The 18,343-nt window shown below is 56.3% G+C and overlaps 1 protein-coding gene across 8 annotated transcripts in view; it reads left to right on the plus strand.

Annotated features, from left to right (window-relative positions):
* Positions 1-18,343, plus strand: part of LOC141728024 (multiple epidermal growth factor-like domains protein 8) — a 109,859-nt gene that overhangs the window by 46,552 nt on the left and 44,964 nt on the right. For all 8 annotated transcript variants that reach the window (XM_074534324.1, XM_074534322.1, XM_074534317.1 and 5 more), the window contains exons 15-16: positions 212-329; positions 17,022-17,174. In XM_074534324.1, coding sequence (XP_074390425.1) covers positions 212-329; positions 17,022-17,174 — 271 coding nt within the window. The remainder of the gene's footprint in view (positions 1-211; positions 330-17,021; positions 17,175-18,343) is intronic.

Below are 18,343 nucleotides of genomic sequence, written 5' to 3' on the forward strand. Positions count from 1 at the left end.
CATTGAGCTGATTGGTGCCCACGTGTGGGCAGGTGCCAGTGCAACGGGCACGCTGACACCTGCAATGAGCTGGGGAAAAAATAGGAAAAAAAATCATGAAAAATTTGGAAAAAAATGGGAAAAAATTGGGAAAAAAATTGGGAAAAAAAGGGGAAATTTTGGGCAAACCAGGGAGGGAGGACTGAGCTGATTGGTGCCCACCTGTGGGCAGGTGCCAGTGCAACGGGCACGCCGACACCTGCAACGAGCTGGACGGCACCGGGTGCCCGTGCCAGAACAACACCGAGAGCGGCGCCTGCCCCGAGCGCAGAGACTGCTACCGGCACCGGGTAACGCACCTGGGCACACCTGGGCACACACCTGGGCACAGCTGGCACAGCTGGCGGGGAGAAAACGGGGGAAAACGGCGAAAAATGGCGAAAATTGGGTGAAAATGGATGGAAATTTGGGGATTTTGGAGGAGAAATTGGGAATTTGGGCACAGCTGGGCACACCTGGGCACGGCTGGCACAGCTGGGGGGGAGAAAATGGGGGAAAAATGGTGAAAATTGGGTGAAAATCGGTGGAAATTTGGGGCTTTTGAGGGAAAATTGTGGATTTGGGCACAGCTGGGCACAGCTGGGGGGAGAAAATGGGGAAAAAATGGTGAAAATTGGGGGAAAATCGATGGAAATTTGGGGTTTTGGAGGGGAAATTGGGAATTTGGGGGCACCTAAAATACACCTGGGCACAGCTGGCACAGCTTGGGGGGAGAAAATGGGGAAAAACGGCGAAAATTGGGGGAAAAATGGCGAAAATTGGGTGAAAATTGATGGAAATTTGGAGGGTTTTGGAGGGGAAATTGGGAATTGGGCACAGCTGGCACACACCTGGGCACAGCTGGGGCACAGCTGGGGGGGAGAAAATGAGGAAAAACGGCGAAAATTAGGTGAAAATTGGTGGAAATTGGGTGAAAATCGATGGAAATTTGGGGGTTTTGGAGGGAAAATTGGGAATTTGGGCACAGCTGGGCACAGCTGGGGGGAGAAAATGGGGAAAAACAGCAAAAATTGGGTGAAAATCAGTGAAAATTGGGTGAAAATTGATGGAAATTTGGGGTTTTAGAGGGAAATTTGGGATTTGGGCACAGCTGGGGAGGAGGAAATGGGCGAGAAATGGAAGAAAAAGGGAGAAATTTGGGATAAAATGGGGGCAAAATGGGGAAAGAAAACCCCCCCCAAGTGCAGGAGCGGTTCCAGAACCTTCTGCAGGGGTTCTGGTGGGGACGTGGGGATGGAACCCAGCAGGTTCCTCAGGGTTCTGGGGCCACCAGGGCGCTCCAAACTCAACCCCAATGATCTCCATGGTGTTTTTAACGTCCCCAAATCCAGAAATAATTCTAGAAACTTCTTCATATGCTTCTGGTGGGGACGTAGGGATGGAGAATTACATGAATTCCACAATTCCCTAAATCCCGTAATTCCATAAATTCCACATTTCCTAAATTCAATAAGAAGTTCCTGATTCCAGAATTCCATAAATCCCGTAAATTCTCTGAATTCCATCAATTCCATGATCCCAAAATTCAATAATTCCTTGATTCGGGAATTCCACGATCCCAGAATTCCATTAGCAAAGAAATCCATAAATTCCACAATTCCATGATCCCAGAATTCCATGAATTCCACAATCACAAAATTTACGAATTCCCGGATTCTGGAATTCCATGATGCCATGAATCCGGGATTCCAGAATTCCATAACTTCCATAATTGTGGAATTTCACAATTCTAGAATTCCACCATTCCATTGTTCTGGAATTCCAAAATTCCATCAATTCCGTGATTCGGAAATTCTGCAATTTCTTAATTCCGTGATCCCAGAATTCCATAAATTCCATGATCCCACGATTCAATAATTCCCTGATTCTGGAATTCCATGATCCCAGAATTCCATAATTTCATTGTTCTGGAATTCCACATTCCCATAATACCGTAAATTCCATAAACTCCGTCAATTCCATGAATTCCATAAATTCCACAGTTCCGTGAATTCCGTAAATTCCACAATCCCAAAATTAAATCATTCCCTGATTCAGGAATTCCATGATCCCAGAATTCCATCAGTCTGGAATTTCACAATTCCATAAATTCCATGATCCCAAAATTCAATATTTCCACAATCCCAGAATTCCGTGAATTCCATAAATTCTGTGATCCCAGAATTCCATGAATTCCACAATCATAAAATTTACGAATTCCCTGATTCTGGAATTCCATGATGCCGTGAATCCGGGATTCCAGAATTCCATAACTTCCATAATTGTGGAATTTCACAATTCTAGAATTCCACCATTCCATTGTTCTGGAATTCCAAAATTCCATCAATTCCGTGATTCGGAAATTCTGCAATTTCTTAATTCCGTGATCCCAGAATTCCATAAATTCCATGATCCCACGATTCAATAATTCCCTGATTCTGGAATTCCATGATCCCAGAATTCCATAATTTCATTGTTCTGGAATTCCACATTCCCATAATACCGTAAATTCCATAAACTCCGTCAATTCCATGAATTCCATAAATTCCACAGTTCCGTGAATTCCGTAAATTCCACAATCCCAAAATTAAATCATTCCCTGATTCAGGAATTCCATGATCCCAGAATTCCATCAGTCTGGAATTTCACAATTCCATAAATTCCATGATCCCAAAATTCAATATTTCCACAATCCCAGAATTCCGTGAATTCCATAAATTCTGTGATCCCAGAATTCCATGAATTCCACAATCATAAAATTTACGAATTCCCTGATTCTGGAATTCCATGATGCCGTGAATCCGGGATTCCAGAATTCCATAACTTCCATAATTGTGGAATTTCACAATTCTAGAATTCCACCATTCCATTGTTCTGGAATTCCAAAATTCCATCAATTCCGTGATTCGGAAATTCTGCAATTTCTTAATTCCATGATCCCAGAATTCCATAAATTCCGTGATCCCACGATTCAAGAATTCCCTGCTTCTGGAATTCAAGGATTTCAAAATTCCATCAATTCCATGAGCTCAGAATCCGTAAATTCCATAAATTCCCTTATCCCACAATTCAATAATTCCCTGATTCGGGAATTCCATGATCCCAGAATTCCGTTAATTCCAGAAATTCCCTAATTCTATTATTCTGGAATTGCATGAATTCAATAAACCCACAATTCCACAAATTCCCTGATCCCATAATTAAATAATTCTGGAATTTCACAAATTCGACCATTCCGCGATCCCAGAATTCCACAATTCCCGAAATTCCCTGATTTTGCACCTCCATAATTCCACGATTCTGGAATCCCACCAGTTCAGAATTCCAGAAATTCCACGATCCCAAAATTCAATAATTCCACTGTTCCAAAACTGGACAATTCCCTGAATCCGTAATTCCGCAATCCCAGAATTTCCCAAATCTGGAATTCCATCATTTCATAATTCCACAATTTCACGGATCCCGTCATTCCATGATTCTGCAATTCTTCAATTTTGTAATTCCATGATCCCAAAAATTCCATAAATTCCATCAATCAATAATTCCCTGAACCTGGAATTCCATTATTTCAAAATTCCATCAATTCCATGATCCCATGAATTCCATGAATTCCATAAATTTCGTGATTCCACAATCCTACAGTTATTCAATAATTCCACCATTCTGGAATTCCACAATTCCTTAATTCCATTCTTCTGGAATTCCAAAATTCCATAAATTCCATCGTTCCACGACTCTGGAATGCTGCAATTTTGTAATTCCATGATCCCGGAATTCCATGAATTCCACAGTTCCAAAATTCAATCATTCCATGATCCCAGAATTCCACAATTCCATCAATCCCACAATCCCAAAATTCAATCACTCTGATATTCTGGAATTCTCTGAATTTCATAAAATCCCTTGAAATTCCCAAATTTCCCAAAATCCTCCCCAGTCTGGGATCCATCCCCAAAATCCCAAAATTCCCACATCCCCAAATGCCCAATCCCCAATCCCAAAATCCCAAATCCCCAAAATTCCAAATCCCAAAATTCCCAAATCCCAAAATTCCCAATCCCAAAATCCCAAAAATTCCCAAATTCCCAAAATCCCCAAAATTCTGGAATCCCAAAATTCCCAAAATCCCAAAATCCCCAAAATTCTGGAATCCCCAAATCCCAAAATTCCAAAAATTCCCAAAATCCCCAAAATTCCCAAATCCCAAAATTCCCAATCCCAAAATCCCAAAAATTCCCAAATCCCAAAATTCCCAATCCCAAAATCCCCAAAATTTCCAAATCCCCAAAATTCCCAAATTCCCCAAATCCCAAAATTCCCAAAATCCCCAAAATCCCCAATCCCCAAATCCCCAAAATTCTGGAATCCCCAAAATCCCTAAATCCCAAAATTCCCAAAATCCCCAATCTCCCCCAGGATTTTCTCTTGGGATCCATCCCGAGGTTTTCCCCATCCTGGGAATTTTGGAATTTTCCATGGAATTTTCCCCTCTGGAATTCCGAGGGTCGGGATTGGGGCATTCCGGAATTTTCCATGGAATTTTCCCCTCTGGAATTCCCTCCTTGGGCTCTGCTAACGCCTCTCTCTCGCTGCCACTAACGGCTTCTGCAGGAATTCCCAGATTTTCCTGGAATTCCCAGATTTTCCTGGAATTTCCTGGGTTTTTTTCTGGAATTTCCTGGATTTTTTTCTGGAATTTTCAGGTTTTGCTGGGACTCTTGGATTTTTTTCTTGAATTTTGTTTTATTTTATTTTATTTTATTTTATTTTATTTTATTTTATTTTATTTTATTTTATTTTATTTTATTTTATTTTATTTTCATTCTCTTCTAGTGTATTTTTAGGGTTGATCCCGGTTTCCGGGATGATTCCAATCCAAATAATCCCAGTCCCAATAATCCAAATAATCCCAATCCAAGTATTCACAATCCCACTGATCCTAATCCCAATAATCCAAATAATCCCAACAATCCAAATAATCCCAATCCCAGTGATCCCAATCCCAGTGTTACCAATTCCAATAATTCAAATAATCCCAGTCCAAATAATCCCAGTCCAAATAATCCCAATCCAAATGTTCACAATGCCAGTGATGCAAATCCCAGTAATCCAAATAATCCCAACAATCCAAATAATCCCAATCCCAATTATCCCAATATAAATGATCCTAATCCAAATAATCCCAGTGTTCGAGCTAATCCTGATCCCATTGATCCCAGTCCCAGTTCTGGGCTAATCCCGATCCCAGTTCTGGGCTGATCCCGATCCCGATCCCAGTTCTGGGCTGATCCTGATCCTGATCCCGGTTCTGGGCTGATCCTGATCCTGATCCCGGTTCCGGGCTGATCCTGATCCTGATCCCAGTTCTGGGCCGATCCTGATCCCGGTTCTGGGCTGATCCTGATCCTGATCCCGGTTCCGGGCTGATCCTGATCCTGATCCCAGTTCTGGGCCGATCCTGATCCCGGTTCTGGGCTGATCCTGATCCCGGTCCCGGTTCTGGGCTGATCCTGATCCCGGTTCTGGGCTGATCCTGATCCCGGTTCTGGGCTGATCCTGATCCCGGTCCCGGTTCTGGGCTGATCCTGATCCCGGTTCTGGGCTGATCCTGATCCCGGTCCCGGTTCTGGGCTGATCCTGATCCCGGTTCTGGGCTGATCCTGATCCCGGTCCCGGTTCTGGGCTGATCCTGATCCCGGTTCTGGGCTGATCCTGATCCTGATCCCGGTTCTGGGCTGATCCTGATCCTGATCCCGGTTCTGGGCTGATCCTGATCCCGGTTCTGGGCTGATCCTGATCCCGGTTCTGGGCTGATCCTGATCCCGGTTCTGGGCTGATCCTGATCCCGATCCCAGTTCTGGGCTGATCCTGATCCCGGTTCTGGGCTGATCCTGATCCCGGTTCTGGGCTGATCCTGATCCTGATCCCGGTTCTGGGCTGATCCTGATCCCGGTTCTGGGCTGATCCTGATCCTGATCCCGGTTCTGGGCTGATCCTGATCCCGGTCCCGGTTCTGGGCTGATCCTGATCCCGGTTCTGGGCTGATCCTGATCCTGATCCCGGTTCTGGGCTGATCCTGATCCCGGTCCCGGTTCTGGGCTGATCCTGATCCCGGTTCTGGGCTGATCCTGATCCCGGTCCCGGTTCTGGGCTGATCCTGATCCCGGTTCTGGGCTGATCCTGATCCTGATCCCGGTTCTGGGCTGATCCCGATCCCGATCCCAGTTCTGGGCTGATCCTGATCCCGGTTCTGGGCTGATCCTGATCCCGGTTCTGGGCTGATCCTGATCCCGGTTCTGGGCTGATCCTGATCCCGATCCCAGTTCTGGGCTGATCCTGATCCCGGTTCTGGGCTGATCCTGATCCCGGTTCTGGGCTGATCCTGATCCTGATCCCGGTTCTGGGCTGATCCTGATCCCGGTTCTGGGCTGATCCTGATCCCGGTCCCGGTTCCGGGCTGATCCTGATCCTGATCCCGGTTCTGGGCTGATCCTGATCCCGGTTCTGGGCTGATCCTGATCCCGGTTCTGGGCTGATCCTGATCCTGATCCCGGTTCTGGGCTGATCCTGATCCTGATCCCGGTTCTGGGCTGATCCCGATCCCGATCCCAGTTCTGGGCTGATCCTGATCCTGATCCCGGTTCTGGGCTGATCCCGATCCCGGTTCTGGGCTGATCCTGATCCTGATCCCGGTTCTGGGCTGATCCTGATCCCGGTTCTGGGCTGATCCTGATCCCGGTCCCGGTTCTGGGCTGATCCTGATCCCGGTTCTGGGCTGATCCTGATCCCGGTTCTGGGCTGATCCCGGTCCCGGTTCTGGGCTGATCCTGATCCCGGTCCCGGTTCTGGGCTGATCCTGATCCCGGTCCCGGTTCTGGGCTGATCCTGATCCTGATCCCGGTTCCGGGCTGATCCTGATCCCGGTTCTGGGCTGATCCTGATCCTGATCCCGGTTCTGGGCTGATCCTGATCCCGGTTCTGGGCTGATCCTGATCCTGATCCCGGTTCTGGGCTGATCCTGATCCTGATCCCGGTTCTGGGCTGATCCTGATCCCGGTTCCGGGCTGATCCCGATCCTGGTTCTGGGCTGATCCTGATCCTGATCCCGGTTCTGGGCTGATCCTGATCCCGGTTCCGGGCTGATCCTGATCCCGGTCCCGGTTCTGGGCTGATCCTGATCCCAGTTCTGGGCTGATCCTGATCCCGGTCCCGGTTCTGGGCTGATCCTGATCCTGATCCCGGTTCTGGGCTGATCCTGATCCTGATCCCGGTTCCGGGCTGATCCTGATCCCAGTTCTGGGCTGATCCCGGTCCCGGTTCTGGGCTGATCCTGATCCTGGTTCTGGGCTGATCCTGATCCCGGTTCTGGGCTGATCCTGATCCCGGTTCTGGGCTGATCCTGATCCCGGTTCTGGGCTGATCCCGATCCCGGTTCTGGGCTGATCCTGATCCCGGTCCCGGTTCTGGGCTGATCCCGGTCCCGGTTCTGGGCTGATCCTGATCCTGATCCCGGTTCTGGGCTGATCCTGATCCTGATCCCGGTTCTGGGCTGATCCTGATCCCGGTTCTGGGCTGATCCTGATCCTGATCCCGGTTCTGGGCTGATCCTGATCCCGGTTCTGGGCTGATCCTGATCCCGGTTCTGGGCTGATCCTGATCCCGGTCCCGGTTCTGGGCTGATCCTGATCCCGGTCCCGGTTCCGGGCTGATCCTGATCCTGATCCCGGTTCTGGGCTGATCCTGATCCCGGTTCTGGGCTGATCCTGATCCCGGTTCTGGGCTGATCCTGATCCTGATCCCGGTTCTGGGCTGATCCTGATCCCGGTCCCGGTTCCGGGCTGATCCTGATCCTGATCCCGGTTCTGGGCTGATCCTGATCCCGGTTCTGGGCTGATCCTGATCCCGGTCCCGGTTCCGGGCTGATCCTGATCCCGGTTCTGGGCTGATCCTGATCCTGATCCCGGTTCCGGGCTGATCCTGATCCCGGTCCCGGTTCTGGGCTGATCCTGATCCCGGTTCTGGGCTGATCCTGATCCCGGTTCTGGGCTGATCCTGATCCCGGTCCCGGTTCTGGGCTGATCCTGATCCCGGTTCTGGGCTGATCCTGATCCCGGTTCTGGGCTGATCCTGATCCCGGTTCTGGGCTGATCCTGATCCCGGTCCCGGTTCTGGGCTGATCCTGATCCCGGTCCCGGTTCCGGGCTGATCCTGATCCTGATCCCGGTTCCGGGCTGATCCTGATCCTGATCCCGGTTCTGGGCTGATCCTGATCCTGATCCCGGTTCTGGGCTGATCCTGATCCTGATCCCGGTTCTGGGCTGATCCTGATCCTGGTTCTGGGCTGATCCTGATCCTGATCCCGGTTCCGGGCTGATCCTGATCCCGGTTCCGGGCTGATCCCGATCCTGGTTCTGGGCTGATCCTGATCCTGATCCCGGTTCTGGGCTGATCCTGATCCCGGTTCTGGGCTGATCCTGATCCCGGTTCTGGGCTGATCCTGATCCCGATCCCGGTTCTGGGCTGATCCTGATCCTGATCCCGGTTCTGGGCTGATCCTGATCCCGGTTCTGGGCTGATCCTGATCCCGGTTCTGGGCTGATCCTGATCCCGGTCCCGGTTCTGGGCTGATCCTGATCCCGGTCCCGGTTCCGGGCTGATCCTGATCCTGATCCCGGTTCTGGGCTGATCCTGATCCCGGTTCTGGGCTGATCCCGATCCCAGTTCTGGGCTGATCCTGATCCCGGTTCTGGGCTGATCCCGGTCCCAGTTCTGGGCTGATCCTGATCCTGGTTCTGGGCTGATCCTGATCCCGGTTCTGGGCTGATCCTGATCCCGGTCCCGGTTCTGGGCTGATCCTGATCCTGGTTCTGGGCTGATCCTGATCCTGATCCCGGTTCTGGGCTGATCCTGATCCCGGTCCCGGTTCTGGGCTGATCCTGATCCTGATCCCGGTTCTGGGCTGATCCTGATCCTGATCCTGGTTCTGGGCTGATCCCGGTCCCGGTTCTGGGCTGATCCTGATCCTGATCCCGGTTCTGGGCTGATCCTGATCCCGGTTCTGGGCTGATCCTGATCCCGGTCCCGGTTCTGGGCTGATCCTGATCCTGGTTCTGGGCTGATCCTGATCCCGGTCCCGGTTCTGGGCTGATCCTGATCCTGATCCCGGTTCTGGGCTGATCCTGATCCCGGTTCTGGGCTGATCCTGATCCCGGTTCTGGGCTGATCCTGATCCCGATCCCGGTTCTGGGCTGATCCTGATCCCGGTCCCGGTTCCGGGCTGATCCTGATCCTGATCCCGGTTCCGGGCTGATCCCGATCCCGGTTCCGGGCTGATCCTGATCCTGATCCCGGTTCTGGGCTGATCCTGATCCTGATCCCGGTTCTGGGCTGATCCTGATCCTGATCCCGGTTCTGGGCTGATCCCGGTCCCGGTTCTGGGCTGATCCTGATCCTGGTTCTGGGCTGATCCTGATCCTGATCCCGGTTCCGGGCTGATCCTGATCCCGGTTCTGGGCTGATCCCGGTCCCGGTTCTGGGCTGATCCTGATCCCGGTTCTGGGCTGATCCTGATCCCGGTTCTGGGCTGATCCTGATCCCGGTCCCGGTTCTGGGCTGATCCCGGTCCCGGTTCTGGGCTGATCCCGATCCTGGTTCTGGGCTGATCCCGATCCCGGTTCTGGGCTGATCCTGATCCCGGTTCTGGGCTGATCCCGGTCCCGGTTCTGGGCTGATCCCGGTCCCGGTTCTGGGCTGATCCCGATCCTGGTTCTGGGCTGATGCCACTGATCTCAGTTCTGGGCTGTTCCTGATCCGGGTTCCAGGCCAATCCCAATCCTGGTTCTGGGCCAATCCCACTGATCCTGATCCCGGTTCTGGTCTGATCCTGATCCCGGTCCCGGTTCTGGGCTGATCCTGATCCCGGTTCTGGGCTGATCCCGATCCCGGTTCTGGGCTGATCCTGATCCTGATCCCGGTTCTGGGCTGATCCTGATCCTGGTTCTGGGCTGATCCTGATCCTGGTTCTGGGCTGATCCTGATCCCGGTCCCGGTTCTGGGCTGATCCTGATCCCGGTTCTGGGCTGATCCTGATCCCGGTTCTGGGCTGATCCTGATCCCGGTTCTGGGCTGATCCTGATCCCGGTTCCGGGCTGATCCCGATCCTGGTTCTGGGCTGATCCTGATCCTGATCCCGGTTCTGGGCTGATCCTGATCCCGGTTCTGGGCTGATCCTGATCCCGGTTCTGGGCTGATCCTGATCCCGATCCCGGTTCTGGGCTGATCCTGATCCTGGTTCTGGGCTGATCCTGATCCCGGTCCCGGTTCCGGGCTGATCCTGATCCTGATCCCGGTTCTGGGCTGATCCTGATCCTGATCCCGGTTCTGGGCTGATCCCGGTCCCGGTTCTGGGCTGATCCTGATCCTGATCCCGGTTCTGGGCTGATCCTGATCCCGGTTCTGGGCTGATCCTGATCCCGGTCCCGGTTCTGGGCTGATCCTGACCCCGGTTCTGGGCTGATCCTGATCCTGATCCCGGTTCTGGGCTGATCCTGATCCTGATCCCGGTTCTGGGCTGATCCTGATCCCGGTTCTGGGCTGATCCTGATCCCGGTTCTGGGCTGATCCTGATCCCGATCCCGGTTCTGGGCTGATCCTGATCCCGGTCCCGGTTCTGGGCTGATCCTGATCCCGGTTCTGGGCTGATCCTGATCCCGGTTCTGGGCTGATCCTGATCCTGATCCCGGTTCTGGGCTGATCCTGATCCCGGTTCTGGGCTGATCCTGATCCTGATCCCGGTTCTGGGCTGATCCTGATCCCGGTTCTTGGGTGATCCTGATCCCGGTTCTGGGCTGATCCCGGTCCCGGTTCTGGGCTGATCCCGGTCCCGGTTCTGGGCTGATCCTGATCCCGGTTCTGGGCTGATCCTGATCCCGGTTCTGGGCTGATCCCGGTCCCGGTTCTGGGCTGATCCCGGTCCCGGTTCTGGGCTGATCCTGATCCTGGTTCTGGGCTGATCCTGATCCCGGTTCTGGGCTGATCCCGGTCCCGGTTCTGGGCTGATCCCGGTCCCGGTTCTGGGCTGATCCCGATCCTGGTTCTGGGCTGATGCCACTGATCTCAGTTCTGGGCTGTTCCTGATCCGGGTTCCAGGCCAATCCCAATCCTGGTTCTGGGCCAATCCCACTGATCCTGATCCCAGTTCTGGTCTGATCCTGATCCCGGTCCCGGTTCTGGGCTGATCCTGATCCCGGTTCTGGGCTGATCCTGATCCCGGTCCCGGTTCTGGGCTGATCCTGATCCCGGTTCTGGGCTGATCCTGATCCCGGTTCTGGGCTGATCCCGATCCCGGTTCTGGGCTGATCCTGATCCCGGTTCTGGGCTGATCCTGATCCCGGTCCCGGTTCTGGGCTGATCCTGATCCCGGTTCTGGGCTGATCCTGATCCTGATCCCGGTTCTGGGCTGATCCTGATCCCGGTTCCGGGCTGATCCCGGTCCCGGTTCTGGGCTGATCCTGATCCTGATCCCGGTTCTGGGCTGATCCTGATCCCGGTTCTGGGCTGATCCTGATCCCGGTCCCGGTTCCGGGCTGATCCTGATCCCGGTTCTGGGCTGATCCTGATCCCGGTTCTGGGCTGATCCTGATCCCGGTTCTGGGCTGATCCTGATCCTGATCCCGGTTCTGGGCTGATCCTGATCCCGGTTCCGGGCTGATCCCGATCCTGGTTCTGGGCTGATCCTGATCCTGATCCCGGTTCTGGGCTGATCCTGATCCCGGTTCTGGGCTGATCCTGATCCCGATCCCGGTTCTGGGCTGATCCTGATCCTGATCCCGGTTCTGGGCTGATCCTGATCCCGGTTCTGGGCTGATCCTGATCCCGGTTCTGGGCTGATCCTGATCCCGGTCCCGGTTCTGGGCTGATCCTGATCCCGGTCCCGGTTCCGGGCTGATCCTGATCCTGATCCCGGTTCTGGGCTGATCCTGATCCCGGTTCTGGGCTGATCCCGATCCCAGTTCTGGGCTGATCCTGATCCCGGTCCCGGTTCTGGGCTGATCCTGATCCTGGTTCTGGGCTGATCCTGATCCCGGTCCCGGTTCTGGGCTGATCCTGATCCTGGTTCTGGGCTGATCCTGATCCCGGTTCTGGGCTGATCCTGATCCCGGTTCTGGGCTGATCCTGATCCTGATCCCGGTTCTGGGCTGATCCTGATCCCGGTTCTGGGCTGATCCCGGTCCCGGTTCTGGGCTGATCCTGATCCTGATCCCGGTTCTGGGCTGATCCTGATCCCGGTTCTGGGCTGATCCTGATCCCGGTTCTGGGCTGATCCTGATCCCGGTTCTGGGCTGATCCTGATCCCGATCCCGGTTCTGGGCTGATCCTGATCCCGGTCCCGGTTCCGGGCTGATCCTGATCCTGATCCCGGTTCCGGGCTGATCCCGATCCCGGTTCTGGGCTGATCCTGATCCTGATCCCGGTTCTGGGCTGATCCTGATCCTGATCCCGGTTCTGGGCTGATCCTGATCCTGATCCCGGTTCTGGGCTGATCCTGATCCCGGTTCCGGGCTGATCCTGATCCCGGTTCTGGGCTGATCCTGATCCTGATCCCGGTTCTGGGCTGATCCTGATCCCGGTTCTGGGCTGATCCTGATCCCGGTTCTGGGCTGATCCCGGTCCCGGTTCTGGGCTGATCCCGGTCCCGGTTCTGGGCTGATCCCGATCCTGGTTCTGGGCTGATCCCGATCCCGGTTCTGGGCTGATCCTGATCCCGGTTCTGGGCTGATCCCGGTCCCGGTTCTGGGCTGATCCCGGTCCCGGTTCTGGGCTGATCCCGATCCTGGTTCTGGGCTGATGCCACTGATCTCAGTTCTGGGCTGTTCCTGATCCGGGTTCCAGGCCAATCCCAATCCTGGTTCTGGGCCAATCCCACTGATCCTGATCCCGGTTCTGGGCTGATCCTGATCCCGGTCCCGGTTCTGGGCTGATCCTGATCCCGGTTCTGGGCTGATCCCGGTCCCGGTTCTGGGCTGATCCCGGTCCCGGTTCCGGGCTGATCCTGATCCTGATCCCGGTTCTGGGCTGATCCCGGTCCCGGTTCTGGGCTGATCCTGATCCTGATCCCGGTTCTGGGCTGATCCTGATCCCGGTCCCGGTTCTGGGCTGATCCTGATCCCGGTTCTGGGCTGATCCTGATCCTGATCCCGGTTCTGGGCTGATCCCGATCCCGGTCCCGGTTCTGGGCTGATCCTGATCCCGGTTCTGGGCTGATCCCGGTCCCGGTTCTGGGCTGATCCCGGTCCCGGTTCTGGGCTGATCCTGATCCCGGTTCTGGGCTGATCCTGATCCCGGTTCCGGGCTGATCCCGATCCTGGTTCTGGGCTGATCCTGATCCTGATCCCGGTTCTGGGCTGATCCTGATCCCGATCCCGGTTCTGGGCTGATCCTGATCCTGGTTCTGGGCTGATCCTGATCCCGGTCCCGGTTCTGGGCTGATCCTGATCCCGGTCCCGGTTCCGGGCTGATCCTGATCCTGATCCCGGTTCTGGGCTGATCCTGATCCCGGTTCTGGGCTGATCCCGGTCCCGGTTCTGGGCTGATCCTGATCCTGGTTCTGGGCTGATCCTGATCCCGGTTCTGGGCTGATCCTGATCCTGATCCTGGTTCTGGGCTGATCCTGATCCCAGTTCTGGGCTGATCCCGGTCCCGGTTCTGGGCTGATCCTGATCCTGGTTCTGGGCTGATCCTGATCCCGGTTCTGGGCTGATCCTGATCCCGGTTCTGGGCTGATCCTGATCCCGGTTCTGGGCTGATCCCGGTCCCGGTTCTGGGCTGATCCTGATCCCGGTCCCGGTTCTGGGCTGATCCTGATCCCGGTCCCGGTTCCGGGCTGATCCTGATCCCGATCCCGGTTCTGGGCTGATCCTGATCCCGGTCCCGGTTCTGGGCTGATCCTGATCCCGGTTCTGGGCTGATCCCGGTCCCGGTTCTGGGCTGATCCCGGTCCTGGTTCTGGGCTGATCCTGATCCTGATCCCGGTTCTGGGCTGATCCTGATCCTGGTTCTGGGCTGATCCTGATCCCGGTCCCGGTTCTGGGCTGATCCTGATCCCGGTTCTGGGCTGATCCTGATCCCGGTTCTGGGCTGATCCTGATCCTGATCCTGGTTCTGGGCTGATCCCGGTCCCGGTTCTGGGCTGATCCTGATCCTGATCCCGGTTCTGGGCTGATCCTGATCCCGGTTCTGGGCTGATCCTGATCCCGGTTCTGGGCTGATCCTGATCCCGGTCCCGGTTCTGGGCTGATCCTGATCCTGATCCCGGTTCTGGGCTGATCCTGATCCCGGTTCCGGGCTGATCCCGATCCCGGTTCCGGGCTGATCCTGATCCCGGTTCTGGGCTGATCCTGATCCTGATCCCGGTTCTGGGCTGATCCTGATCCCGGTTCCGGGCTGATCCTGATCCCGGTTCTGGGCTGATCCTGATCCTGATCCCGGTTCTGGGCTGATCCTGATCCTGATCCCGGTTCTGGGCTGATCCCGGTCCCGGTTCTGGGCTGATCCCGGTCCCGGTTCTGGGCTGATCCTGATCCTGGTTCTGGGCTGATCCTGATCCCGGTTCTGGGCTGATCCCGGTCCCGGTTCTGGGCTGATCCCGGTCCCGGTTCTGGGCTGATCCCGATCCTGGTTCTGGGCTGATGCCACTGATCTCAGTTCTGGGCTGTTCCTGATCCGGGTTCCAGGCCAATCCCAATCCTGGTTCTGGGCCAATCCCACTGATCCTGATCCCAGTTCTGGTCTGATCCTGATCCCGGTCCCGGTTCTGGGCTGATCCTGATCCCGGTTCTGGGCTGATCCTGATCCCGGTTCTGGGCTGATCCTGATCCCGGTCCCGGTTCTGGGCTGATCCTGATCCCGGTTCTGGGCTGATCCTGATCCCGGTTCTGGGCTGATCCTGATCCTGATCCCGGTTCTGGGCTGATCCTGATCCCGGTTCTGGGCTGATCCCGATCCCGGTTCTGGGCTGATCCCGGTCCCGGTTCTGGGCTGATCCTGATCCTGGTTCTGGGCTGATCCTGATCCCGGTTCTGGGCTGATCCTGATCCCGGTTCTGGGCTGATCCTGATCCCGGTTCTGGGCTGATCCTGATCCTGATCCCGGTTCTGGGCTGATCCCGATCCCGGTCCCGGTTCTGGGCTGATCCTGATCCCGGTTCTGGGCTGATCCCGGTCCCGGTTCTGGGCTGATCCTGATCCCGGTTCCGGGCTGATCCCGATCCTGGTTCTGGGCTGATCCTGATCCCGGTTCTGGGCTGATCCTGATCCCGGTTCTGGGCTGATCCTGATCCCGGTTCCGGGCTGATCCCGATCCTGGTTCCGGGCTGATCCTGATCCTGATCCCGGTTCTGGGCTGATCCTGATCCCGGTTCTGGGCTGATCCTGATCCCGGTTCTGGGCTGATCCTGATCCTGATCCCGGTTCTGGGCTGATCCTGATCCCGGTTCTGGGCTGATCCTGATCCCGGTCCCGGTTCTGGGCTGATCCTGATCCTGATCCCGGTTCTGGGCTGATCCTGATCCCGGTTCTGGGCTGATCCCGGTCCCGGTTCTGGGCTGATCCTGATCCTGGTTCTGGGCTGATCCTGATCCCGGTTCTGGGCTGATCCTGATCCCGGTTCTGGGCTGATCCTGATCCCGGTTCTGGGCTGATCCCGGTCCCGGTTCTGGGCTGATCCTGATCCTGATCCCGGTTCTGGGCTGATCCTGATCCTGATCCCGGTTCTGGGCTGATCCTGATCCCGGTCCCGGTTCTGGGCTGATCCTGATCCCGGTTCTGGGCTGATCCCGGTCCCGGTTCTGGGCTGATCCCGGTCCCGGTTCTGGGCTGATCCTGATCCCGGTTCTGGGCTGATCCTGATCCCGGTTCCGGGCTGATCCCGATCCTGGTTCTGGGCTGATCCTGATCCTGATCCCGGTTCTGGGCTGATCCTGATCCCGGTTCTGGGCTGATCCTGATCCCGGTTCTGGGCTGATCCTGATCCCGATCCCGGTTCTGGGCTGATCCTGATCCTGGTTCTGGGCTGATCCTGATCCCGGTCCCGGTTCTGGGCTGATCCTGATCCCGGTCCCGGTTCCGGGCTGATCCTGATCCTGATCCCGGTTCTGGGCTGATCCTGATCCCGGTTCTGGGCTGATCCTGATCCCGGTCCCGGTTCTGGGCTGATCCTGATCCTGATCCCGGTTCTGGGCTGATCCTGATCCCGGTTCTGGGCTGATCCTGATCCTGATCCCGGTTCTGGGCTGATCCTGATCCCGGTCCCGGTTCTGGGCTGATCCTGATCCTGATCCCGGTTCTGGGCTGATCCTGATCCCGGTCCCGGTTCTGGGCTGATCCTGATCCCGGTTCTGGGCTGATCCTGATCCCGGTTCTGGGCTGATCCCGGTCCCGGTTCTGGGCTGATCCTGATCCTGGTTCTGGGCTGATCCTGATCCCGGTTCTGGGCTGATCCTGATCCCGGTTCTGGGCTGATCCTGATCCCGGTTCTGGGCTGATCCCGGTCCCGGTTCTGGGCTGATCCTGATCCTGATCCCGGTTCTGGGCTGATCCTGATCCTGATCCCGGTTCTGGGCTGATCCTGATCCCGGTCCCGGTTCTGGGCTGATCCTGATCCCGGTTCTGGGCTGATCCCGGTCCCGGTTCTGGGCTGATCCCGGTCCCGGTTCTGGGCTGATCCCGGTCCCGGTTCTGGGCTGATGCCACTGATCTCAGTTCTGGGCTGTTCCTGATCCGGGTTCCAGGCCAATCCCAATCCTGGTTCTGGGCCAATCCCACTGATCCTGATCCCGGTTCTGGGCTGATCCCGATCCCGCTGATCCCAGTTCCGGTTCCGGGCTGATCTCGATCCCGGTTCTGGTCTGATCCCGATCCCGGTTCCGGTTCCGGGCCGATCCCGACCCGGCTGGTCCCGATCCCGGTTCCGGGCCTGGCTGATCGCGGTTCCGTTGCCGTCGCCAGGACCCGGTGCTGAAGCTGAGCCTGGCCCGCAGCGTCTCCATGATCAGCCAGGCCCTGGCCTGCGGCAGCTCCGGGAACAGCTCCGGGAATTCCGGGCATTACCCCGGGAACGGCCCCGGCGGCTGCGGCAGCATCGCCCACAAGGCTGAGCTGGTGAGACTGGGACGGACTGGGATGGACTGGGATGGGACTGGGATGGGACTGGGATGGGACTGGGATGGACTGGGACGGACTGGGACGGACTGGGACGGACTGGGATGGACTGGGATGGGACTGGGATGGACTGGGACGGACTGGGACGGACTGGGATGGGACTGGGACGGACTGGGATGGACTGGGATGGGACTGGGATGGACTGGGATGGGACTGGGATGGACTGGGATGGGACTGGGATGGGACTGGGACGGACTGGGATGGACTGGGATGGGACTGGGATGGACTGGGATGGGACTGGGATGGACTGGGACGGACTGGGACGGACTGGGATGGGACTGGGACGGACTGGGATGGACTGGGATGGGACTGGGATGGGACTGGGATGGGACTGGGATGGACTGGGACGGACTGGGACGGACTGGGACGGACTGGGATGGACTGGGATGGGACTGGGATGGACTGGGACGGACTGGGACGGACTGGGATGGGACTGGGACGGACTGGGATGGACTGGGATGGGACTGGGATGGACTGGGATGGGACTGGGATGGACTGGGATGGGACTGGGATGGGACTGGGACGGACTGGGATGGACTGGGATGGGACTGGGATGGACTGGGATGGGACTGGGATGGACTGGGACGGACTGGGACGGACTGGGATGGGACTGGGACGGACTGGGATGGACTGGGATGGGACTGGGATGGACTGGGATGGGACTGGGATGGACTGGGATGGGACTGGGATGGACTGGGACGGACTGGGATGGGACTGGGATGGGACTGGGATGGACTGGGATGGGACTGGGATGGACTGGGATGGGACTGGGATGGGACTGGGATGGACTGGGACGGACTGGGATGGGACTGGGACGGACTGGGATGGGACTGGGATGGACTGGGATGGGACTGGGATGGACTGGGATGGACTGGGATGGGACTGGGATGGGACTGGGATGGACTAGGATGGGACTGGGACGGACTGGAATGGGACTGGGACGGACTGGGATGGGACTGGGACAGACTGGGACGGACTGGGATGGGACTGGGATGGACTGGGACGGACTGGGATGGACTGGGATGGGACTGGGACGGACTGGGACGGACTGGGATGGGACTGGGATGGACTGGGACGGACTGGGACGGACTGGGATGGGACTGGGACGG

This window comes from Zonotrichia albicollis, unplaced genomic scaffold (genome assembly GCF_047830755.1).
Source record: "Zonotrichia albicollis isolate bZonAlb1 unplaced genomic scaffold, bZonAlb1.hap1 Scaffold_83, whole genome shotgun sequence".
Classification (NCBI taxonomy): Eukaryota; Metazoa; Chordata; class Aves; order Passeriformes; family Passerellidae; genus Zonotrichia; species Zonotrichia albicollis.